Consider the following 26,781-nt stretch of genomic DNA (forward strand, 5'->3'; position numbering starts at 1 on the left):
TATTGCTGTACAATACTTTTGATGTGCATATCGTCCGCGGGAAGACGCGCTGATTACAATCTACACACTAATGTTGTGATCAATATAATAGCATATGTTTTTTGAAGGGTTACAAATCAAAACCACTCACCCATCGCGTAAAACACAAGCAGGATCAGAATATCGGTCTAGTTAAATGTTGTCGTGAAGCTCTCTCCATCCAGATAATGCAACAACAAATTGATCCTCTCTCGTTTTGTTCCAAACTCTTCTTGGGTCGTTTGGTTGGCCCGTACGCTTACAGGAGCTGACACAACCAGCGGCAGACGGTAAAAAGTAATCCATAAGTCCATAAGCAAGCGTGTAGCCCGACAGGCGCTAACGCATAGTTCCGCATTTGTCCAGGACACTGGCTCGCTGCGTCCGAAAACTCAAGGCAGTGACTTGTTGCCTCGCTGCCTCATGAGGACATGACTTCGGAGGCATGAACGCAGCTCAGAGAAAGGCTTTCAGATGCACTTCAAAGGCAGTGTGTTTGAAATATAAACAGAGAGCGCCTTTGTGATAACTTATCACATATTTGAAAACTACAATATTACTTTCTCGCTAGAAATGCAATTAAAATGCTTAAAAAGTGAAAATATACGTTTATTTACACTAAATTTGTGCTCCAGTCGCTTCCTTGGCCGCCATTTGATTTTTTTCGAACTCGACCACTGTTGTCATGTCGTTTTTAGGTCAGTAAAGGCGGTGACAAAGGGTCACAAGGATATTAACGTCATTGACAGGAGACTACACTGCCCCGTGTCAATGTTTTGAATGGCAATTTTCTCACGATTTACAAGTAGTTGAAAACATTACAGATATTGATAGTAATCAGCTGGACAAAATATATAACACTGACCTAGTGGTTTTTGGACATTTTACTGCAAATATTTTACAAATTGGACCTTTAATGAGTACTTACTGACAGACAGGTCACTGGAGCGAAGTCTGTTGCTGGTAAAGGTGTGGTAACGCTGGTGCTAGAGCCCTGAGGGGTTTTAAAATATAAACAAAATACCAAAGACGTTATCTTGTCACATGTTAGTGTTGTGTAAAATATGCCATCATGATTGGAACTAATCCTGAAACATTACACCACACAAAAAAAACACAAAAAAAAAACAAACAAACAGCCAGCTAGGTTACATGAATATGCAAGTATACCGAGCGGTATGATGTCCCAGTGGAGGTGGTGGGTGTGGCTGGCCCCGGTGTGTAATTGTAAGTGGTGGGAACCTGAAGAGACATTAGCAAAATATTAGCAACATTATATTTCATGTGTTTTTAATGTTAAGATGCTCACCAGTCAAAAGTCACAGTTAAGATTGGTAACGAAAACAAAGAGGGATACATTTTATGCTTTTTTACAGTATGCACTCTGACTCTGGTACCTTATTCACATTAAATTAAATGTCTTTATCATTATGACTGCCGCTGTCCTCCATCAGCATTTTTCTCTCTCTCTAGCCAAGCAGAGAATGGTTTTAGCTTGTGAGTAAAGGTCAACAGGTAAGTTAAGCCAAGGTGAGATGTCTGACTGAGGACAGAGGCAGATTTCCATTTGACCAACAATTTAGTGTAATTTGTAAGGTGAGAAGTAGCCTCCGTTAGCTGTAATGCTAAATTATCTAATGTATCATGCTTTGCTGCTCAGCAAATCTTCACATAATCTTACCCTTATGAAAATTAACCATGGTTTTACTACGGTTAAAACAAAAAAAAACATGGTTACTGTGGTAAAACCGTAGTAACCACAAAATAACCATGGGTTTGACACAGGGCCGGCGCCACGAGGGGGCGTGAGGGGGCGTCGCCCCCTCACTGGCACTATCCCGCCCCCTCAGATCACCATTAATGTTGAATGGGATTTTAATGATAAAATGCGCTATTTAAAAATCACGTTTGCCTTGTGTATTGTCTTCCTAAAGTGAATTTTAAAGTCTAATTATTTAACAAAACAAAAAAACAAGTGTGCATGTATTCTACCGTGACACACGCCCACTCATGTGTAGCCTATAGGCTTGTTTGAATTCATCAGGCGAAGACGTCAAAATGCCGCGAGAGCGAGACGAAACGACACTTAGTATGATTTCTCGAATCGTTCTCGCGGTACTTTGACGTCATGTGGTTGTTGGTTCTTGCAGCCGCGCCTGAAGTTGAACAAGTTTGTGTTGACGGCTTGAGGTACGCCGACAATGAGCCCGCGTTCTGAGTCTCAGAGGGAAATCAAGATGTCGAAGTGGGAAATTATATAAAAATTTACAGACAGGAGTGTGAGAGTGACCTGGGCCTGCCCTGTAGCAATGGATATATGGAAAATAGCATTGGAAGTTCTACAAACTGGACTCCGGATTGTCACACATCAATTAATGCCGTGGCCTGGATGAATTATCGGAGCATTTCAGGCGCAAAGATCCAAATGTTCGGCTGTCATTAAGTCAATTCGGGCACCATGAACTTCAGCCAGACTGTTCATAGTTTTGAAAAGTTCAGATGTTCATGTTCTTCAGCATCCTTGCAAGTCAACGTACAACCAACAGCCTATTATTGTTCTGCATTTAACGTTAAAGGTAAGCCTGTACGATCTCTCTCTCTCACACACCTGTTTATCAGGAGTAAATAGATAAAAAATTTGAATTAGCCTATCCTACAGCATAGCTGTACATGTAAACGAGTTATTGTCATTTTGCTATTGTGGTTCTCTAGCTGCTTAATCGCTAGCTTATGGTGCATTACTTGTGGCAGTTAAAATAACTACGTTATATGATCAAATTGAACCAAAATGTTGATAAAATGTTGCGTTTGGACCGTTTTTGGGCTGAAAACCATCAACTCTATTTGCCAACACTGCCCCCCACCATTACGTAAAATTTATTTCTACCTCTGGGTCTGAACTTCAAATGAGTAGTGTTGTGCTAATATGTAACGTTAGGTATGCGTTTTTTTTGTTGTTGTTGTATTGTTCAGAGCTCTGTACGTTGCTCACTATAGCTGTAGTTTTTGTGGTTGTATTACAGAGATGTTTGTTTATAACACTTTAAAACTTAATGTACCAAACCTATGTATTTTCTAGCTGGGGGAATTATATGCATTCATGTGATCGCCCCCTCTGGTATTTTAGACGCCCCCTTATCAGCGCTCGGCTGGCGCCGGCACTGGTTTGACAACCATGGTTTTCCAAAACCATAGTTAAACCATGTCAGTGTAGTAAAACCATGATTTTGCTGGTGGTAATCGATACACAAAAAAAACATGGTTACTACACTTTTACCACAATAAAACCATGGTTTACTGCGTCACTCACGTTAAACGTGTGAGTTTTACGCTTTATAGAAACACATGTGCTACACATAAAGTTCATTTGTTGCAAGTAGCAAATCTCTTTTGCTAGTTTAGTTAAGTTAACCTTTACAAAAATCCAATGCTACGTGGTTTGGAAAACATACTTACCGATGTGGTGGCATGTGGTGGCCCGGAGGCGGTTGTTGTCGTTGTTGAAACATTTTGGATAGACTCCAGGACGGCTCTGCCGATGCTCTCGGCTAACGCCGATTCGTTGGACATTTTGAACGACAGTAACGTTAACGGTTACCGTCCATGGTCGGGGCGGGTGGGGATACCGGCTCTTGTTGGCGATTAAGCATGCGAACATGACAGAGTGATGACATGATGAGTGAGGACATAACATTCAGTCAAAGTGAGACCCCTCGTGGCTGGCTATTATTGCTACAGGTACTGCACTTTTTATAAAAATGACACTTGCCTACTCACTCCTCTACGGAAGAGGATTAGGGCCACTGGTGAAAAAAATATTTGAATTCTGACTTTTTTCCTCAGAATTCTGACTTTAATCTCAGAATTCTGACTTTAATCTCAGAATTCTGACTTTAATCTCAGAATTCTGACTTTAATCTCAGAACTCTGAGATTAAAGTCAGAATTCTGAGATTAAAGTCAGAATTCTGAGAATAAAGTCAGAATTCAAATTCTGAGTCTAAAGTCAGAATTCTGAGTCTAAAGTCAGAATTCTGAGATTGAAGTCAGAATTCTGAGATTGAAGTCAGAATTCTGAGATTAAAGTCAGAATTCTGAGATTGAAGTCAGAATTCTGAGATTAAAGTCAGAATTCTGAGATTAAAGTTAGAATTCTGAGATTAAAGTCAGAATTCTGAGATTAAAGTCAGAATTCTGAGAATAAAGTCAGAATTCAAAAAAAAAATTTCACCAGTGGCCCTAATCCTCTTCCGTACTCCTCAAATACAGTTTCTCCAAATGTGATTATTATTTTAAGTAGTTGTTATCACGATAATCCATGTCCATGAGTCAATTTCCTCGGATGAGATGGTTTTTATTCGTTACTTATTTGACACGATGCTATAAAAACACACACTGACCTCCTCGAGCTTTTATTTTGGCACTTCCGGTTAGCGGCATTTTGAATTTGCATATTAGTTAAATATTTAGTTTCACCCGAAACATTTAATTTCAACATTTATATTTATATTTAACATTTAGATTTTACATTTAGATTTAGAATCATATTTAACATTTAGATTTATATTTAACATTTATATTTAACATTTATATTTAGATTTAACATTTAGATTTTACATTTAGATTTAGCATTTAGATTTAGATTTAACATTTAGATTTAACATTTAGATTTTACATTTAATATTTACATTTAACTATTTAAAATAGTTGACAAATATTGTTGTAAATGTGCTAAAAAGTGAAAGTCAAAAATTAATACCAGTTTTTTAAAACATTGTTTGAAGCTAAATGTGACAAAATGTTGCTGATATTTTGAGTATGCGCCACTTTACAATTGGCACCCCATATATACACAGAATGAGACTGGTTGGTCAGTCCTCATGACCTGAAGGAGTACCAAATGGGACTGTTAACCATCTGTAATCTAAATCTCCTCATGAGGTGACACCACTCGCAGAAGTTTATGTCTTAAGTTCTAAACTTTGGTACACTTTCTCTTATAATTAATTATTGAAATTAATTATAGAAATTAAACTTTTTTAACCATCGCACAATGACCTTCAAAATGAGACTACATATAAATACTGTATAAAATTGCAATCTCAGAACAACTTAACATATAAATATATTCAGCAGATACCCAATGATGTGAGCCTGAAGGTTATGGGCGCACTCACACTATCCAAACCAAACCGCGCTCGGGCGCGTTTGACCCCCAAAGCCTGGTTTGTTTGACTAGTGTGATCGCTCTGTTCCGTGCCCGAGCGCGGATTGGTTATTCGCGCCACGGCCGGGTTGCAGAGGTGGGCCGGAGCGCGGTTCACTTGGGCTCAGGCGCGGAAGGCTGTGGTGTGAGCGCATTCGCGCCTGAGCGCGATTCAAAAGGTGAAGACGTCAGTTGTGCGACCACTCACCTTCATCTGCCTCCGTAAAAACCTTTTGATGCGCGCCGCGGGGTTACGTGAATGTCCGAGCTGCGCACGCAGAGATGTATAAAGTACTAGCGACCCAGACTTGAGTAAAAGTACAAGTGCTCTATCAAAAAAGTGACTTGAGTAGAAGTTGAAGTTCTCTTTAAGCACAGCACTTAAGTGGAAGTACTAAAGTATTAAACATGCTTTGTACTTAAGTATTGCAAGTAGTTTATTTTAAAATATACTACTCAAGTACTGAAAGTAAAAGTACAAGTATTGTGTAATGTAGTTATTAAAGAAAACAGTCAAAAGTTTGAATATGATATTGTTTATATTATTTCAAATGTTTAAGCTAAAGGACACTCACAATTCCTTTGGCTGTAGCAGGAGTACAAGGACATGAATGTTCAGATAATTCAGATTAATTTAACTGATATGACGATAGAGAATTCAGAATTAATGAAATATTTGTCGATAAAATGGTAATAGGTAAAGGTACAAGGTGTTTCATTGAATTTAGGTTTCCTTCTTTCGCGCACACTCGCCCTTTCTTGCGCATTCTCTCTCTCTCTGTCTTTCTCGCGCACTTTGGTTCTCTCTTCGCTTCACATTTGTCCACAACCCCGGCTCATATTTGTGAGTGAGAGGGAGGGAGGGGTCGCACTTCACTATCTCCAATTGGTTCAGACCACCATGTGACCATGATTCGTAACATTTGAGAGTAACGAGTAACTATGCAGCACATAAAAAATGTATTGGAGTAAAAGTATTAAACTCAAAGAAAAAATGTACTGAAGTAAAAGTGGAAGTAGGAGAAAAAAATAATACTTCAGTAGAGTACAGATACTGTCTTTTAGTACTTAAGTACAGTAGTGAAGTAGTTCTACTTCGTTACTATACATCTCTGTGCGCACGTGACAGATGAACTAAGCAATATGATGACTGACATGTGAGAGGGCTGTCTGTAATCGCGCACCAAATGACTCCGAATAAAAAACACAGACTTATCATTACGGTGGGTTCCAGTGTTAAGAGAGCGCTTTACTTCCTGCTTTTTTCAAAACAATCGCATCTTAATGACGAAAGCGCGCCCGGACTCGGATCGATACAAGTACAGTGTGAGTGCGTGCATCTGGGGGAGTAGGGAGGGGTGACAATCGCGCTGGGGCTTGGTTTGGTTTGGATAATGTGAGTGCGCCCTAAGAAGACTGTTCGGGGTAAGAACCTTTGTGATGAAGAGATTAGGAGAACAAAAGAGTTGTAGGTCTGTAACAGCTCCACCCGATATTCAAATTTAGGTTAACAACATCACCTGAGGTTTTATTGTTTTACAGTGTCTCTTCATAGATAAACTTAAAGTTTATTGTATACCAGCTGTCCTACACAAATGTTCAGATCCGGTCTGTGCGTCCTGTAGCATTCGGGCGTTTTCCGTATTATTTCTATGGCAATGACTGGCATGACAATCTATTTCGACGTCTGACATGTTTACATTTTACGTGACGCAACAGCATGATGTAACCAAAAAGCTACACAAATGCGATCAGTCGATCAGGTCAGTCAGAATGAAATGAATTTCCGGAAATGCGATTTCACCTCTGGGTGTAGCCGTTTGAAACGGATTAAAAAACAGATTTCATGTGGTTTTTGGCCATTCACACGTTCTAAATGAGATTGGATTCCTATCGGATATGCACAAAATCGGATTTGTACTGACAGTGTGAACACGGTCTAATACACCTCTTCCTGCATCGGCTGCCTGTGAGAGGCTTGATAGAGCTTGAATTTAAGGTTAAATTCGAGGTTTTAAAACTTTGAGTAGCATGTTGCATACTGAAATTAGGTAGTAGTCTTATAGTTTGATAATTAAATACAATTAAATACAAACCGTTGTAAAGCAGCATAAAACCTTATATGTGGTTCATTCACTTCATGTTTTTAGCTTAAACAAGAATCTCTTTTCATTCTTCCTGTTACTTTTACTTTTTTTATACTCAAGTACAATTTTAATGTGGTACTTTTTTACTTTTACTCAAGTATTATTCTGGCCAGATACTTTTACTTTTAAGTGAGTAAAATTTACACTCAGTACTTGTACTTTCACTTGAGTAACAATTTTGAGTACTTTTTACACCTCTCGTGACCTGTAAAGTCCTGCACTATCTTCTACGCAGCGTCTGAAGTTTGCATGTTATTTATTATTTCTCTCTCCAGAAACCACTCGCGTGCATTTTTGTTTATGATCAGACTATAAAGGAGCGCGTGACGTGCTGTTCTATGCTGGTGAATGATCTCAGCTTCAGAGTGGATATTTGACGAGCTCCCCTAGAGTTAAATATTTGATTTTTACCGTTTTGGAATCTATTCAGCTGATCTCCGGGTCTGGCGCTAGCACTTTTAGCATAGCTTAGCATAATCCATAGAATCTGATTAGACCATTAGCATCGCTCCTAAAAAATAACCAGAGTTTCAATATTTTTCCTATGTAAAACGTAACTCTTCTGTAGTTACATCCTGTTGTCACCGGGTGACTATATAGGGCGGAACCAAAAGCGGCGGAGATTGGTTCCGCCTGAAGATGGTTTCCGCCCGGATCTCGTTTTACAAACACCTGTTAACTTCCTGGTTTCTGTGGTAACACAATCGGGGCTGATAAGCAACAGGTGAGAAGCATTAATGTTGGCAATGCGTGATTGGAAGAGGTAATGAAGATGGGGAGTATAAATAGACCTGCAGCAACACAAGAAGAGAGGTTGATTTCGGGGTGAGCTCCGCTCCGCCAAGGGCGGATCAAACACCCACTCTTCTGAAGAGTCTGAAGGCACCGTTGATCCAGGGATTGCTTAAAGCGAGTGGAAAGAGTGCGGTGGCCGAAGTAGGCGAAAGGAAGGAGTGGAAGCTGTTTGTAAAAGGAGCACCACGGAAAAGTGCTTTCCTCTGCCTTTGTGGTATTGTGTGTTTGTGGACAAACCGATCTGGTGTGGAATAAGCGGAGGCCCGGCTGCAGTCCTGATAGGAAGAAACAGAGGTTGAAATCGACTGGGTGAAGGAAGTATCAAAGATACGAGTCACTTGGCTGAGTATATAAGAAGTGCTACTGTTGAAATACGGATGTGTTTACATGTGTGGATGTCTTTGGACCAGTAACATTGAGGATTACTCACCAGAGCTAGCGTCTAAAACGATCGGCAGCGGCGGATGCTGTAAAGGAACAAGGACCAGCAGTGTGTTAACAGTGATGTGTGAGTAACGGTTTCTGTTTGTATTATGAAGTATTGAGAAGAGAGTATTGCCTGACGTGTGTTGAGAGTTTATCGAACTGATTGCGGCCCCACGGTGGAGAGAAGCGTGGGCGAGCCGGGGAGTAATACTGAAAGCCCATATAGGAAGCCAGCACTGTAAAGTATTGCCATTGCATGTGAGTAACCTCAATACAAATGTACTAAGTAGTATTGAAGAGGGTATATTACCTAAACGTGTGTTGTGAGTCTAACACTCAGAGTAGTGGCCCCACTGTGGAGAGAAGCGTGTGCGAGCCGGAGAGTAATATTGGAAAACAGCGCATGCAGCCAGCATTGTGAAGTATTGTCCTTTCACGTGAGTAAACATCATCTACTGCAATACGTGGTATTAAAGAGGATATATTGCTTAATGTGTGTAGAAAGTCGAATGAACAGATCTGCGGCCCCACTGTGAAGAGGAACGTGGGTGAGCCGAGAAATTCGACTAGGAGTAAACGCAGGAGGTCCGACGTCTATATTAGGTGCTTTTCCCCTATACTGAGAACAACGCCCAATCAGCCACACGACGAACCCGGGACGAGTTTGGCCAAGTCCTTAGTTCACTTAAAGTGTGTGGAGTGTCGTGGGTGAGTCTTTGTCTTCATTGTGTGTGTGTACACTTAAAGCTTGCAGTGTAGTGCTGTGCTTGTGATGACAGAAGCCGCTTCGAGTCCAGAGGAATCGTGAGAAGATTACAGCACGTTGAGGCTAGAGGAACACGAGGTAAAGGCAGTTGCAAATAGGACTTCCTGTATACAAGCGACGAACCCTTCTGACTCAAAAAGAGGGCAGTGGTGAAACATACCTGCAAATCAGTGTGAGTAAACCATTTGTAAATAGTGTGCTGGACTGAGGGTCATTGCTATAACGTCTGCATGAAATAACCATCTTATGTGTGGAGCCTCTTCAAGAGTTCGCCCCTGTTCAGTACCCCTGGAACCGTAAAGGAGGGGGAGCTAGGGAAGCGTTCGGCTCTGCACGGCCATATCCGACATCCTCTTGATATCCAAGGAGCCTCTGGTAGGCTGTGTGCTACCTCTGCCCTTCTGGAGGCCTGTAAATCGAAGATACACAGTGTATGAGTATCGCCCTGTAAGTCCACTGCCCCAGAGTAAACGTTGTGTGAAATAACCATTGTTTTGAGGAAGAAAGTAAAGTCCCAGTCTTGTGTATAACTTACCTCTGCTTACAGCACGAACCTGAGGAAGAAAGTAATGTCCCAGTCTTGTGTATTATTTACCTCTGCTTACAGCACGAACCTGAGGAAGAAGCATGAACCTGAGGAAGAAAGTAAAGTCCCAGTCCTGTGTATTGCTTACCTCTGCTTACAGCACGAACCTGAGGAAGAAGCACGAACCTGAGGAAGAAAGTAAAGTCCCAGTCCTGTGTATTACTTACCTCTGCTTACAGCACGAACCTGAGGAAGGAAGTAACGTCCCAGTTTTGTGTAAAACTTACCTTTGCTTACAGCACGACCCCGAGAAAGAGAGTAACGGTCCAGTCTTGTGAAATTCTTACCTCTGCTTACAGCCACGAACCTGAGGTCGAAAAGTTGAAGTCCCAGTAACCTGTGAAATACTTACCTCCGTGTACAACAAGGAACCCACCATGTTGAACTGTCCTCGTTGGCCGGGAAGTGTCCACTCGAATCCACCACAGAGACCCTAAAGGGGCAAGAGAAAGAGGAGCATCAGACACGTGGAGGACATCAGAGGATTGGGTGCACCCCCGTCGACCCCTGCAACGTCCAATATCAGGTAGCTAATACTTACTGGACCAGAATAATAATTGTGCCTCTCTTGTATATCTGCCTCCAGGAGAAGTGGAGGGCTCCACGGGTTCAAGAAACCAAAATAAAGGAGTCCTGTCCCCTTGTTCCACGTTGAAGCCATACCTGGAGGCCAGTAGAGAAAAAAAACATTTTTTACTTTCCCTTTCCTCATCCCCATAGTATTTTAAATAATTTAAATAAAGTTTCTTTTAATTGTACTTATACTCTGTCTGTCTGGTCATTGGGGTGGCTTTGGGACCTCCTTGAGGTGGAAACTAGGAAGGGGCGCGAATTGTTACATCTGTGGTCCGCCCCGACCTGTGACACTGTACTACAACCGACGGAAAATGAAATGTCGTGATTTTCTAGGCAGATACGGCTAGGAACCATTACTCTCATTCTGGCGTTATAATCAAGGACTTGCTTCTGTAACATGGCTGCAGGAGGCGCAGCATCCGAAAATAGTCCCCTTTGGCCCTGTCCCAAATGGCGAACTTCATGTGGACTTTCGGTCTCGTGGCCTTAAATTGCGCATGCTCGCTTAGTCTACGAGTCCGTAGGGTATCCCATCTGTCATTTTTACGCTCCGAAGTGTGCTCATCAGCGCCCCCTTTGAACCTTGATGCAGTCTTCGGCAAAGCCCACACTGCAGCAGACTTCGCGCACTCTTCCAACCCAGAAGTCATTGTGAAAGAGAAATCAGACCAATCAGACAAGTTCTCTTCCTATTTCCGGCGTGACGATCCCAAAATACAACTTCGGTGCTCCCTCCTGGACTCGCGTCAAGGGTCCCTAGCAGTGCTTTAAGTGGGACAAAAGAGGTGCCGGTACTCAGTTTTTTTTTGCTGACTCGACTCCTATATTGAAGGGGTTTTATATTCAGCAGTCAACAGACGGCCTTGTAAAAAATAATAAATCCTTTAAGTTTGTGGATTTGCTTGAGCTAGAAATCTACTGAACATAAATAAAATGTGCAAAATGAGATATGGGAGTAAAATTTTCAGCATGGTTAAAGATTGAAAGAGCTTGAAAAAGAACTTTAAAATGACACCAAGACCATGTCCATGGGTTCAAGAATAACAAAATACTGGCCATTTAAAACTAGAAAGTCATCACTTCATTTTGTCCCATTGTTTTCCATTTTGCAGGTGTTAAAACTCCTGTGGTCGTCGTCGTTTAAATTAATTGAAATTTTGTTCACTTGTAGTTTAGCATTTAAACTAAATGTCTATTACAATTTTAAGAATGTTTTTACTCTGCACATTGCCTGGGGAAATCCGAAGTCACGTACCTACAAAAGGGTATTGTATTGGATAAAGCTTGCCTCTGACCTGTAGCTGTCATTCTGGCTTGGTGGGATGTCAGCGAATCCTCTGATTCTGACCTTGTTCTTTTACTACTCAGAGTCTAAAACAAGGAGGGCATATTAAGTGTTCATTGTATTTTCATTTTAACTGAGCAGCTATGGTTGCGCGTTACACACACATACACACACCTCTCCAGTCCAGACCACACTGACTGACAGTCAGCGGCAAAAGCGACGCATGCGCTTTTAACTTGTAAACGCAAGGGTGTATGGGTAATGTATTCTCTGCTGTCGGTGGGACGAATTAGGAAGCGTACATTGTGAAGGGTGATCTGAAAAGCAGCAGCGCAGCCAAAGGATTAAATTAAACCTCTGATTTTTAAACAGATGTGCAAATGAGCGTTCCGGTACGCTAAAAGCACGTTCTGGGCGCACGAGAGGTGGTGGTACGCTCAAGAGCTATATTTAGAAGTGGCGGTACTGAGTACCGGCGCGTTCCGGCCCACTTAAAGCACTGGTCCCTAGGGTCTGCACTACATGATGTCATCAAAGTGTGGACTCTGAGGAGGTCCACAAGTCCGGAGTGTGCCATTTGGGACAGGGCCTTAGTATCTGTCAATAACAGGGGACTACTGTATTTTCGGGCACTGTAATATCATTGCGCCTCCTGCAGCCATGATACAAATTAAAAATTCAAACACAACATTTGAAACATAGGTGTCATATTCTTACTTGTGTTTAAATCGTTATAAAAGTATAACTAAACATCATTGTTGCTGTAACATCACGTTTACAAGACAGAAATTAGGTTTATTGAAACACGCCAACATACAAGTATAGGCTAATGAAGGTCAGGTTTTGATGTGGTGAATGTATGATGGGGTTCATCTCATTTAAAGTAGAAGACATTAATATTGACTTTATTTAAAAATGGATTAAAACGGGTGGGACTAAATCACATAAAGCTAATAGACAAGTGTAACATTTAACTGTATTATGAAAGGGGAAAAATATTTAAAAAATAAATACATTTCTGGACTAGATCTACAGTATACAACATTCAGAGGAAACAGAAGAGTTTGCCTTTGAAAGAAATTTATTGAACAGACACAGTTAGGACAGAATAAAATGTACACCTAATTCAGGACGAATCGAAAGAATAATTGTGATTAAAGACAATAGGCTTTATGCCCAGCTGCACTACTTCCTGAACTTCAGCCAGCTCCTTGTTTCCTGTCTGCCATTATTGGACAAACTGATTAATCCAGGTGTGTCTGATTATTGTTGTTGTGACTACTGAGGTCAGGCACACCTGGATTAATCAGTTTGTCCAATAATGGAAGACAGGAAACAAGGAAGTTCATGAAGTAGTACAGCTGGGCATAAAGCCTATTGTAACAACAAACATCCACTGATTTCAGATATTACACAAAGTTTGAAACTTGCTCAGTCTAGAAATCACTCAATATTAAATCTAATTATTAAATCTCCAAAAGAAAGCAGATGAATAAATGAACCAGATGAATTTCCACTTCACTCTACAGAAGGTCACAGAAAGAGATGATTTCCGATGTGTCGATGTTTACACTTTTAGGTCAAAGAGGCTGGAAATACATGGTAAAAAAAATCATAACATTTATAAGTTAACTATTGGCTATAAAGTTTTTGGTATTAATTTAAATACACAATACAGTATGAAATAAAAACGGCATTCGAGAAAAAATTATATAGGGTAAACATTTGATTTTAATGGTTGGAGACTTTAAGGGGGAGCTATCTGTCATTCAAGTCAATGCATTTATAAAGTGCTTGTTATGAATCATATTGCTTCAAAGTTGTTTCACAGTGATGTACAAACTGTCCACCCACATTTATATTTGTCCATGCCAGTATCGTCAGATAAAGATCACTGATGTGTCTGTGTTTGATGGTTAAAAATATTTAGGTGTTTATATTATATATTGTAACCATTATGAAGTGTTTATATTATATATTGTAACCAGTTTTTTTTTTTATAAGTCAGAGAGATGTTTCTGCGTGCCCCTTATAACTATCAGTGGTGATGTCTCACAACGTGTTTTAAGTCACTTGTGATGTGTAAATGCTAAAACGGCTTCCGTTGCAGGTCTGTGATATATTCTTATTTTGAATAGCCTGAAAAACCACTGCATGCGAGCGTTAAAACTTTTCGCTCTATATAACAGTTACTAACTTACCTGGGCCACAGGTGTAGGACAAATCCAGGTATTTGTAGGTTCCTACACAGGGATTACCAAAAACTGTGCTATTTGCAGGAATGGAACAATCCGGTTTTCCATCACATCTGTCAACACACAGAATTACGCACATTTTTAAAAGACTAAAGGCAATTATTTTAATGTCCCATAAGTTGTAATGTTCACACTGTTCTTACTGAGCGGTCAGCACACTTAGGGTTGAACTCTGAGAGCATTGAACATTTGAGATTTGGTCAGCTGGTCGTCCAGTAGAGCAGGTTACACGGTTTGTTCGCCCATAATTGGCTGCAGACACTTTTATAAAGTGATCTGTTGATAAAATGTATAATACACAAGTGTTTGTTTGTGAATAAAAAGACAAAGAAACAGATAAAGAATATTTTATGGACTTATCAATGAACCTTTTCCATGATTTAATAATAATAATAATAATAATAATAATAATAATAATAATGTCCTCTAAAGCTTAACAATAGGTGTGTGAAATGATTATTAAGCATTAAAACAATAGTAACACATATTAGTGCTTAAACCAACTATTGAGCTGATTAAATTGGTTCTTGTAATATTATAATAATACTAAATTTTTGCTTCAGCCATTTTTTCATACACTGTTATTTTCAACCCAGCATTGGGTCAACAAGGAACAAGCCCAGACATTGGGTTAAATTAAACCAGAAAATCTTTATATTTGAACCAACAATTGGGCTTTAAACAACCCAGAATTTTGTGGTGAACCCATGCCAGCATATGTCAAATTACAACACAGCATTTATTTTGTATAATTTTTTTTTTTTTTGAGTGATAAATGTCTAATAGTCATCCAAACACAGCCCGGAATAACAAGACAAAATTTGGGCTGTCAGTGAATATTTCACTGTTGACTGTGCTTACATGATAAAATATAATACAGTTACTTTGCAAAAATTACTGTAAAAAAACTAAATTCAAGTATATTTGGGCTAAAAGATGACATAAATTAAGAGAATGTTTTGTAAACAATTTCTTTCACAAACATGTTCAAATATCTATCAACATAAACTAGTTATGTTTAGAATGAAGGATCTGTAATGTACACGTATATAACAGGATAAAAATATTAACTTACTTGGCTGACAAATGTAGGACACATTCAAGTATTTGTAGGTTCCTACACAGGGATCACCAAAAACTGTGTTACTCGTAGAAATGGAACAAGCCTGTTTTCCATTACATCTGTAAATAAAGAGAATAAACCAATTTTTATAAATAAAAAACATTTTATGCCCTAATAATGATGTTTACAGTGTTCTTACTTAGTGGCCAGCACACTTAGGGATGAAATCTGAGTGCATTTAACATTTGAGATCTGGTTAGCTGGTCGTCCAGTAGAGCAGGTTTTGCTGTCTGTACGTCCATAATTGGCTGAAAGCACTTTGATAAACTGATTGTCTGTTGATAAACAGTAGCATTACTTATGAAAATTATCTCCATTGTTTTTTTATGTTTTTGTGGTTTATACAGATCAGTTAAAACTTACTACAGTTGATACTGAATGTGCTTCCCTCACAAGAAATCTGTGTCTGTACTACAGCACCTGTAGAGAGACAAACAGCCATTCATGCAGATGAAGTTAAATACTTATTTAAATGAAAGGGTTAATTTTAACTTACTTGGTGGTTTACAGATGTAGGACACGTCCAGATATTTGTAAGTTCCTACACATGGATCACCAAAAACTGAGTTACTCGCAGAAATGGAACAATTCTGTTTTCCATCACATCTGTCAACACACAAGTAAAAAAATACATTAAAGGAAACATATCAATGTCCTTATGTAATAATGTTAACGCTGTTATTACCGACTGGTCAGCACACTTAGGGATGAATCTTGCGTGCACTGAATATTTGAGATCTGGTTGGCTGGTTTTCCACTGGAGCAGGTTGCACTGTTTGTACGTCCATAATCGGCTGAAAGCACTACAATGTGTCCCTGGTCTGTTGATAGAAAAGTAACATTATTATATATATATACACTTTTTTTCTAATTGTGCTTTAAAAATTGTGCAAATTCAGTGTTTTAATGATCTGGAGAACTCACCACATTGGAGACTGGCAGTGTCTGATTCACAGGCGATTACATCTGATGTTAAACCTCAGAAAAGAAAAAAAGCATTTTAAGAGCAGTAATGCCACATTAATAAATTAACTACTAGTTTTCATTAAAAACGCTTGAATATAAGCTTGTTTCTGATTTTCACGACTCCTGTCTGACTCCAACTGCAACAATGGGCTCTATCATACGCCCGGCGCAATGCAACACAATGTGCAACGCAAGTGTCTTTTGCTAGTTTCAACTGGACGCAATGACCATTTTTACATTTAGCACCACGTTGTTTAAATAGCAAATGCATTTGCGCCTCCTTTTGCGCCCATTGGCGTTCTGATCTAAAAACGAGGTGTGTTCAGGCGCATTTTGAGGCAACTAAAATAGACTACGCCATTGACCAACTAAAACCTGGTCTAAAGTCAATGGCGCAATTTTTGTTATTTAATGAGCGCGTTAGAAATATGCGCCTATAAACGGGATGACAACGCAGGTTTGCTTATCACATACATGAATGCGCAGCAGCACAAAAAAGCTTTTAAATATGGAAAAGTAAAGCATTCAAATGTAAAAGATTATTATTGAGTCTCTTTGATATAATTGAGGACCGATTATGAGACGTAAGGCGTGAAGAGCAAAAGTGGCATCGGACACGCCCATTTAGACAGTGCGCTGTGTGCTTAGACAATGCGCTTAGATCGTTAAAATAGGGCCCAATGTCTCATCTGAATCAAATTATACAACCATAGCTGTATAATGTTTACAAAAATAACCCTGCACAAAAGTTTACTTACACCTGGATCATAATGCTGTAACTCTTGTTACCTAGACAAGCAAGTGACTCAGTTCTACAATGCTGTATTATTTACACCTTAACAATACCTTACACTATTACCTTACAGTAATGTATGTGGCAGTTTTTGATTTCAATTTATTTTGTTTACACGTCTTGCCACTGTTTTCATGTCATAGATTGTTTTGGATAATTTATCACACACACACACAACCATCACCGAGTTTCTTTTCTAAACTTATTTCCTCATGGGGACCTCAAAAATGTCTTTTTGGAGACATTTGGTCCCCAGAATGTGATGATTATCAGGTACGCACACACGCACGAAACAATATATAGTTATTATAAAATGACAAAGACTGAAAAACACAGAACTAACCACAGGTGAGTCGAGCGGTGTCTCCTTCACAGGTGGTGAGGTCCACGGCTTGGACACCTAGAGAGACAAACAGTTATTTATACACATTTACATCAAAGTACAACAAACCACCACCAGATAAAACCAACACAATGTTCAAGAAACAGAATATGCTAGATTTCAATCAGCACTTGAATAATCCACAGACATATTTTAGCTCCTTTAATAAACTTTTTTTGCTTTATTGTTGACAACTTCCTGGTATTGCTTCCTCATTTGTAAATCTTTAAATAAAAGCTTTTGCTAAATGAGTAAATGTCTATGTAGTTTCAGATGTTCTTACGCTGACACACTGTTTTTTTAAAAGCACCCATAAAAATCAATCCTTACCACACTGACAAAGTAGCACCAACACTGTAAAAAAAGTTAAAGTAACAAAAGTTTAAATTTCTATCTTTTTTTACTTTCATATCTACAGCAAAGTATTTTTTTCTTTAAAAACATCTTAACATACTTACAGAAAATGAAGCTCAGCCTTCCTTGTTGCATGTTGACTGTGCAATGATGCTGAATAAGGTGAAATAGGTCAGCTTCAGTAACCTAGATTTTGTTCTGGAACAAAGAAGTGGGAAAGCCTAGATAAAACCAGTTTATAATGCCGGTCAAGTTACTGTACCTGCACTAAACCTACTTTTCATGAAGCTTAAAAAAACAACAGTATGCCTTGAATATAATGATATTATTATTATATTATATTTATATATATAATTATACAGCAGATTATGTGCAACCATAAATGTTTCGTGTTATTTGTTAACGTTTTACGATAAGGTTTTATTAATACACATTAGTTTAGTTTACAGTACATAAAATTTAAAGCATATTAATCTTTATTTGAATTAATATCACTGCTTATAGTTTATTTGTGTTAGTTTATTGTGCATTAGCTAATTTGAACAAATACAGTATTTTTGATTTAAAAATTTATTGTTGACAAATCGTTAACAATCGTTTGTGGAGGAATGTGTGGAATATTAACAAAATTATAAAGTTTATTGTATTAATATAATGCATATCTACTTTTCCGTATGCATGTTTTGTACATTCTTTGCAATAAAAAAAAGAGGAAAAAAACCTATTCGAGGCGGTTTCCCAGACAGAGTTTAGATTAATCCAGGAATAGGCCTTAATATATTAGGACATTTGAGTAGTTTTTACAAACAAACACCTTGAGACAAAACAATGACAATGATATGTTTTAAGATATGTCAATACAAGCTGTTTTTAAATGAAGGCAGCTTAAACCTGCATTATAGTCTAGGACTAGCATAAGCCCTGCCGGGAAACCACCCCTTCAAGTTGACTATAATTTTTGGTTAATTGTAAATTGTTGTAATATGCTTATGACTTGTGAAGTTCACTTAGGTGTCACATATTTTGCATACCTTTTTCTATAATGAAGAGGTAAATCTAGTTTTAATTTCATTCTATAAATTAATTTCTTTAAAATTGGCAGAAAACAACTTTAATAGATCTGTGTCTGTGTGGCAGTCTCCAGCAGGTGTCGGTATTTCACAACTGAAACTATTGTCAGTCAAAGGCTGTTTCTTAATCGGCTGCAGCCTCTTAAGGTCGCATAGGCTGCATACGTGTTTTATTTAAGTTAACTGAGCATTTAACTCGCAAGTCATACGCATAATATTCTGCATATTACACGATTAACTAATAATAATAGTCAACTGTATAATTGATAATATTCTGATATAGGTCTTGATGACGCATGCAACCTGCAAATGCGACCTCCGTAGTCTGCAGCCTTCGGATTGAGAAACCGCCCAAGTATAATGTTGGTCAAGCAGCAGGAAACTCAAAACGATTCAAAAACTAAATCGAAAAGGCAACAACGATTTAAGTAATTTTAAAGACCAGATACGGACATATTTATTTTAATAGCACAAAGACGACATACTTCTAAAAGACAGTAGGGGAGAGTGGGGTAAAGTGAGACATTTTTTACATTTGCTCCCCTCTAAGCGAGCTAAAATGATATATCAGTCAAATTTACACATTTCCCATTAATTCAGGATGTTTCCTAGCTATGGAAATTACCAGAATGTATTCAGGACGAAGAGCAGTGAAAATATGATTGTTTTAAAAAAAGTGGTCTTGTGTCTCACTTTACCCCAGCTTAGGGGTAAACTGAGACAGACCAGAAAAATCAAGGGGGTAAAGTGAACCAGCTCGGGGTAAACTGATCCACTTACTTTTTACACTCTGAAACTACCATAACAGCACATATTGTAACAGATAAAATCCTGACGGCTAGCTTGACAACCACACATTCCAGAACTAATGTTGGACTAGTAACAGAATCAAGGGGATTGGTCAATTAAGAACATTATTTTTCTAAACACTTGAAAGTACAGTAACTCTGAACCAAAATCAAATACAACATAACATAATTCAAAAGTTATATTTTTTGGCCAGTTTTTGCCTTTATTGGAGAGGACAGGAAAGTACAGGGAGGAGAGAAGGGTATTGGATCGGCAAATGACCACGAGCCGGGAATCGAACTCCCAGAAAGTGTGAAAGCACCACATGTCGGAGCGCTGCCCACTGTAGACCATTGGCTCCGACAATTCAAATTTTTTTAATTAACATTCAAATGACATATAGAACCAGTTAGATTAGAACGCAGTCTGGGGGTCAGAACAAAGGACCCTTAGAGCCAGCTAGTGTCTGCGGGTCAGCGCAAAAGACAATCAGAACCATCTATCAATATTTCTATCCCTTGCAGCTGCTCTTACTGTGGGTTCACACCAGACGTGAGTTCAACGATTTGTGCAAGTAGATTACATTCAAAGTTAATGCAAAGACACGATCAGACGCATCCTCGCCTGGGGCGATGCGAATGACGCCATATGAGCGGAGCATTTGCCGCGAAAACACGCACTATTCACCTCAAACATGTCTTCGCCCAAGTTGAAAATATTTATCTCGAACGAAAAATTTGCATGACACAATGTTAAATCCCGTGAGTAATCTAGAGTGAATAATGCTACGTACACACCAAATGCGGGGCAGTGCGTTACTTGATCTAGATTACTCGCAGGATTTAACATTGTGTAATGGAATTTTTCGCTCAAGTTGAATATTTTCAAATTGGGCGAAGACATGTTTGCGGCGAATAGCACGTGTTTTTCGTGGAAAACGCGCCACCCATATCACGTCAAATTGTTGAACTTGTGTCTGGTGTGAACCCACAGTACCATGATGCCTCGCGTTTGGTGTGTACATAGCATTAGAGAATTCTTTCCTTCCTTGACCTATAAGCAGCTGCACTCTCCATCTCCTCAAGGGTTGTTTTTCCCCAGGCTGTCTTCCTGGTGTATTGACTAGGCATAATGGTTTTTCTGCAATGTTTATAACATTAAAAATAAAACATATGTAATGTAATATTACATTAAAATATGTTTTAGACTAAACTGAACTTGTGCCTCATGTCTCACTTTACCCCACATCATTTGTCTCACTTTACCCCACCACCACATTTTGGAAAAAAACTCTCTCTCTTGGAAATTCAGGCTAATCTTCAGCTAGCATCAACACAAGGTTTTATATGTTGGTAGTTCATAAACATGTGTGATATAAGTTTTTCTACCTGAATCAATTTGCTTTGGCACAACAGTTGATTAAGTTGACAGCAAGAAAATTTACTTTTACAAGCAAAAAATATATTTTTGTGAAAAAAACATGTCAACCACAGCAGCATGAGGTCCTGTCCTTCATGGCCAAGGGGAAATTTGAGGGGCTTAAAAACATAATGGTCATAGGACCACAAATGTGTTCAGTTGCCTAGATACAGGGGGTGTCTCACTTTACCCGATGTCTCACTTTACCCCACTCTCCCCTACTTGTTATTTTCTGATTCATGTTAGTTTCCATTAATTATCGATATAGCACACGAACAGTACAGAGATTACAAGAATTGTTGTAAAATACTTATAAAAAGCTTCACCTCTGTGACTTTTAGTCAACATTTAATGCTTCGAGGCGCTTGTCTATTATTTTGGCAGTCAGCAGCAGAAGCGTCGGCACCGTGTGACGTCATCGCTCTAACTCTATCTAATAGGTCAAAACATTTTTAGCGTTTTGTCAAACTCACAATGTTAACAATATTATCCACATACACTAGAAAATTATATGGGCATCCAAAAAGTCTTGTTTTGTTAGCATTTGTCAAATAATGTTTAGGCCACCTACAAAATAAGGATTTTTCCTATTCAGACAAGTCAGCATCAGAGCCATTTCTTAATGGACATTGCTTTGTGCTCAGTGACTTTGTCATTGAACATATATGACCACATTTATAATGTTTATCTAGACAGATTGAATTCCTGTATTATTTATTTCATGCATCTGCTAATAATGGCCATGACTCAAATAGACAAAGACATTATTTAGAAGAGGGCGGTCCCATTCGTGTATTAAGTGGTTATAGAAATTGCAGCCTGAGTTGAAATTAACAGACTAAAGAACTTGAATACTATTTAAATTCCGATAACTAAAATGTTATTTATATATAAACATATTTCCCATCTATATTTCCATTTGTATATTTGTGCAAAAATTCATTTGTGCAAAAAAAGTTTGAATAAATCGCATTAACCTAAAAGACAAGTGCAGCATAACATTTAACTGTGTTTTGGAGGGGAGCAAAAAATTATTTAAAAAATCAATTAATGAATTTTTCGACTATCTACAACAATGATCACCCACCCTGTTTCTGGAAATCTACTTTTCTTGCAGAGTTCACCTCCAACCCCAATCAAACACCTAAAAAATTGAGGCAGGGGTGCTAAAGCAGGGATGGATCTAAAGTATAGGAGGGTCGATCTCCAGGAACACGGTAGGTAACCACTAATCTACAGTATACAACATTTCAGAGGAAACACAGATACGAGTTTGCATTTGAAAGCCATTTATTGAACAGACACAGTTGGTTACATAAGAACAGAATTAACCTTACACCAAATGCAGGATAAATCAAAATAATGTTTTTGTGATTTAAGGCAATTGTGAGAAACATCACTAATTTCATATATTATGCAATGTCAGTCTCTAACACAATGTTTTAAAACATGCTCATTCTAATTATAAATATCACAAATGATTAAATCTCATGAAGAAAACAGATGAATAAATGAAGAAGATTTCCACCTCATACAGAAGGTCATAGAAATAGAGATGATTTGATTTCTGGCGATGTTTTCACTTCTAGGCTGGGTCTACATAGTAAAAAAGCATAACATTTATAATATTATTTGCAATAAAGGTTTAGGCAATTATCTATAAACAATACAGTATGGTATAAAACAGCATTAGAGAGAAACTCATATGGGGTAAACAATTTATCTTAATGGTTGCAGATTTTAAGGGGGAGCTACTTCACTCAATTCAATGTATTTGTAAAGTGCTTTTTATGATGCATATTGCTTTAAATGAGTTTTACTGCTGTACAACCTGCCTACCAAGGCAACCACTATAGGACAAAATTACAAGTTTGAATCTTAGCCCCAACACACACAGCACTGTAGACACTAGGGGGCGATTTGCTGGACTGGGATTAAACAAGTCCTAGAATAAAATAAATGTAAGAGCTGCCCAAACTGAAAACAACTTGCACTGACATATCTTAAAATACATCAGTGCCCTTTGTTTTGCCTCAAAATGCACACAAGTAATGTTTTTAGTAAGGCATGTTTGTTAAAACGATATTTCCTAATTAAACTAAGGCCTGGCTTAAGATAATCCCTGTCCGGGAAACCACCCCTAGATGTAAGTGTGCTCATTCACTGGGCCTAATGTGAAGGGTAATGGAAACACAACTATATAACAGATACTAACTTGGGCCACAGGTGTAGGACACATCCAGGTATTTGTAGGTTCCTACACAGGGATCACCGAAAACTGTGTTGGTTGCAGGAATGGAACAATCCTGTTTTCCATCACATCTGTTAACACACAGAAATAAGCATTTTTAAAAGACTAAAGGCTATCATTTTAATGTCCCTTAAGTTTGAATGTTAACAGTGTTCTTACTGAGCGGTCAGCACACTTAGGGTTGAATTCTGAGAGCACTGATCATTTGAGATTTGGTCAGCTGGTCGTCCAGTAGAGCAGGTTTCATTGTTTGTCCGTCCATAATTGGCTGTAGACACATTTATAAAGTGATTGTCTGTTGATAAAACATATAATACATAAGTGTTAGCATTCAAACAAAAAGAAAAAGAAACAAATTAAGAATATTATATAATTATTTGAGAAAATAATATAAGAAAATGTTTTATTTAACCCAACAATGGCCCTAAAACAACCCATCATTTTGTTGTGAACCCAACCCAGCATAGGTCAAATTACAACCCAAGGGGTTGGGCTCGTCCCTTTTTGAACCAACGCTGCATGGGTTGAAAATAACGCAGCATTTTTTATATTGAAAGATGTCTATTAGTTATCCAAACACAGCCCAGAAGTCTATGCTAAAAAAAGACAAAATTTTGGCTGCCATTGAATATTTCACTGTTGACTGTGCTTACTGTGTAATTTAATTTTCGCAAAAATTACATGTAACCAAATTCAAGTATATATTGGCTAGAAGATGGCATAAATTAAGATAATTAATTAACAAACATGTTCAAATATCTATCGACTAGATACAATAAAGTGTAAAATCTGTAAGTACACATATATACCAGGATCAAAATATTAACTTACTTGGCTGACAAATATAGGACACGTTCAAATATTTGTAAGTTCCTCCACAGGGTTCACCAAAAACTGTGCTACTCACAGAAACTGAACAAGCGTGTGCTCCATCACACCTAAATAAAGAGAATTAAAGCCATTTATATAAATATATTTTAAAAAAAAACATGTTATGCCCTAATAATGATGTTAACAGTGTTCTTACTTAGTGGCCAGCACACCTAGGGATGAACTCTGAATGCATTTAACATTTGAGATCTGAGCAGCTGGCTTTCTAGTAGAGCAGGTTGCTCTATTTGTTCGCCCATAATTTGCTGAAAGCACTTTAATAAACTGTTTGTCTGTTGACAAAAAGTAGCATTACTCATAATGATTTAGTTTTTACTCAATAGTTTTTGTGATTGATGTGGCAAAAAATGCTTGGATCTGTAACTTACTACAGTTGATACTGAATGTGCTTCCCTCACAAGAAGTCTGTTTCTGTATTATTGCACCTGTAGAGAGACAAACAGCCATTCATGCAGATGAAGATAAACACTTAATTAAATCAAAGTTAATATTAACTTACCTGATGGTATACAGATGTAGGACACGTCCAGATATTTGTAAGTTCCTACACATGGATCACCGAAAACTGTGTTACTCGCAGAAATGGAACAATTAGTTTGTCCATCACATCTGTCAACACACAACGACAAAGTAAAAAAAAACATTTAAGGAAACATATCAATGTCCTTAAAGTTATAATGATGTTCACACCGTTCTTACCGACTGGCCAGCACGCTTAGGGATGAAGCCTGGTTGCATTGAACATTTGAGATCTGGTTGGCTGGTTTTCCACTGGAGCAGGTTGCACTGTTTGTACGTCCATAATTGGCTGAAATCACTTGAATGCGTCCCTGGTCTGTTGATAGAAAAGTAACATTATAAAGGTTATATATACTTTTATTATATGCAAATTCAGTGTTTTAATAAAATCTGGAGAACTCACCACAATGGAGATTGGCGGTGTCTGATTCACAGGCGATTACCTGTGATGTTAAACCTCAGTAGAGAAAGACAAACAGCATTTAAAGAGTAGTAAAGCAACAGTGTTACATTTACTATTTGTTTTCTTGTTGTTACCTGGACAAGCAAGTGACTTAATTTTGAAATTCTGTACTATTACTACTTCAATATAATATAATATAATATAATATAATATAATAATAAAAAACACACAACTAAAACTAACCACATGTGAGTCGAGTAGTGTCTCCTTCACAGGTGGTGAGGTCCACGGCTTGGACGCCTAGAGAGACAAACAGTTATTTATACACATTTACATCAAAGTGCAACAAACCACCACCAGATCTACTAAAACCAACACAATATTCAAGAAACAGAATATGCCAGATTTCAATCAGCACTTGAATATTTTATTTATATATTTATTATTTTATATTTAATTTTAAATGTTTACACACTACTACTTTAGATTTATTTTTTTTATTTTTTTTGCACACACATAAAAATCAATACTTACCACTTTGACAAAGAAGCACCAACACTGAAAAATAAACGTAAATTAGTACAAATCTCACTGCTCATATGTTTGCTATACAGCAAAGTAGTTTTTTCTTTAAAAACGTATAAAAATACTTACAGAAAATGAAGCTCATCCTTCCTTGTTGCATATTGACTGTGCAGATGAATGATGCTGAACAAGATGAAATAGCTTAGCCTTACTAACCCAGGTTTTGTTCTGAAACAAAGGCTAGATATAGCCAATTTATAATGCTGGTCATGTGACTGTACCTGCCCTAAACCTACTTTTCAAAGCATGATAAAAAAAATAGTAATGCTTTGAAAATACAGATGTATAAATACAATACAGAGGGACATAAATCATATTTACAAATGAGTAACTTCTGCATGTTTCCAATTGCTAAGGGACATTTTAATAAAAAAATAAATATATATATAGAGAGATTAAGTGCAACAATAAATGTTTCTTGTTATATAGTAAGGTTTTACAATAAAATGTATTCATATATGTTTAGCTTAAATGAACATTGAAAATGTATGTATTATGAACAAATATCACGGCTTTGTATTTTTATTTTACTATACACTGAAAAAAAAAATGATTCATTCAATTGACGTCATTATTTAAGGTAAGTGGTTGCAATCAATTTATTCACATTTAAAAAAATATATAATTAGAACTTAAACTTAAACATTATGGGGCGGTTTCCCGGACCAGGATTAGCTTAATCCAGGACTAGGCCTTAGTTTAATTAGTAAATATAACTAGTTTTAACAAACATGCCTTACTAAAAACATTGTCTGTGTGCATTTTGAGGTCAAACAAAGGGCACTGATGTATTTTAAGATATTTAAGTGCAAGTTGTTTTCAGTTAGGAGAGCTCTTAAAAGTGTTTAAGGGGTTGTGTACACCAAAACTTTTAAACGAGGCTGAAAACGCCTTGAGGACGCCGAATGCCAGCTGTTTTTCAGCTGAGTGCCAGCTTTCTTCAGCTGAGCACTTTGGAAGCTGTGATACTTCAGCTGCGAGCCGGTTGGTTGCTGTGGTAATGTCCCGCCCCTGCTCCACTGCGATTGGGCGGCCGTGTGAGAACTGACATTGACGAGCGGAGCTTTTCTCCCAAAGTTGAATCTCTTTCAACTCTAGACTCTCAGCGCCGAGCGCGTGAAAACCGCCGAGCGCCGGTTTTCAGCGCGGAAAAAACCCGCTCGCTGCTGGCTTATTT

General features: G+C 38.0%; 1 protein-coding gene across 1 annotated transcript; it reads right to left on the minus strand.

Moving 5' to 3' along the window:
- Positions 1–13,215: 13,215 nt before the first annotated feature.
- Positions 13,216–25,926, minus strand: LOC135775137 (uncharacterized). The gene is made up of 23 exons (XM_065285155.2): positions 25,674–25,926; positions 25,554–25,577; positions 25,263–25,319; positions 25,020–25,073; positions 24,797–24,932; positions 24,597–24,706; positions 24,466–24,522; positions 24,234–24,369; positions 24,038–24,144; positions 23,366–23,501; positions 23,171–23,277; positions 17,782–17,853; positions 17,654–17,677; positions 17,285–17,341; positions 16,107–16,160; positions 15,868–16,003; positions 15,679–15,788; positions 15,546–15,602; positions 15,322–15,457; positions 15,135–15,241; positions 14,203–14,335; positions 14,006–14,112; positions 13,216–13,393 (listed from the first exon to the last, which is right to left on the minus strand). Exons 1-23 carry the CDS (start codon positions 25,702–25,704, stop codon positions 13,380–13,382), a joined length of 1,962 nt encoding a protein of 653 aa, XP_065141227.1. The 5' UTR covers positions 25,705–25,926; the 3' UTR covers positions 13,216–13,379.
- Between the last annotated feature and the right edge of the window lie 855 nt (positions 25,927–26,781).

This window comes from Paramisgurnus dabryanus, chromosome 21 (assembly GCF_030506205.2).
Source record: "Paramisgurnus dabryanus chromosome 21, PD_genome_1.1, whole genome shotgun sequence".
NCBI classification, from domain to species: domain Eukaryota; kingdom Metazoa; phylum Chordata; class Actinopteri; order Cypriniformes; family Cobitidae; genus Paramisgurnus; species Paramisgurnus dabryanus.

Bases quoted from the DNA above. Each gene is read 5' to 3' on its own strand.
- LOC135775137 (XM_065285155.2), bottom strand. From the start codon at position 25,704: ATGCAACAAGGAAGGATGAGCTTCATTTTCT. The intron at 25,320-25,553 runs GTAAGTATTGAT...TTGTCTCTCTAG, and splicing joins GGTGCTTCTTTGTCAAAGTG to GCGTCCAAGCCGTGGACCTC. The intron at 24,933-25,019 runs GTGAGTTCTCCA...TTCTATCAACAG, and splicing joins CACCGCCAATCTCCATTGTG to ACCAGGGACGCATTCAAGTG.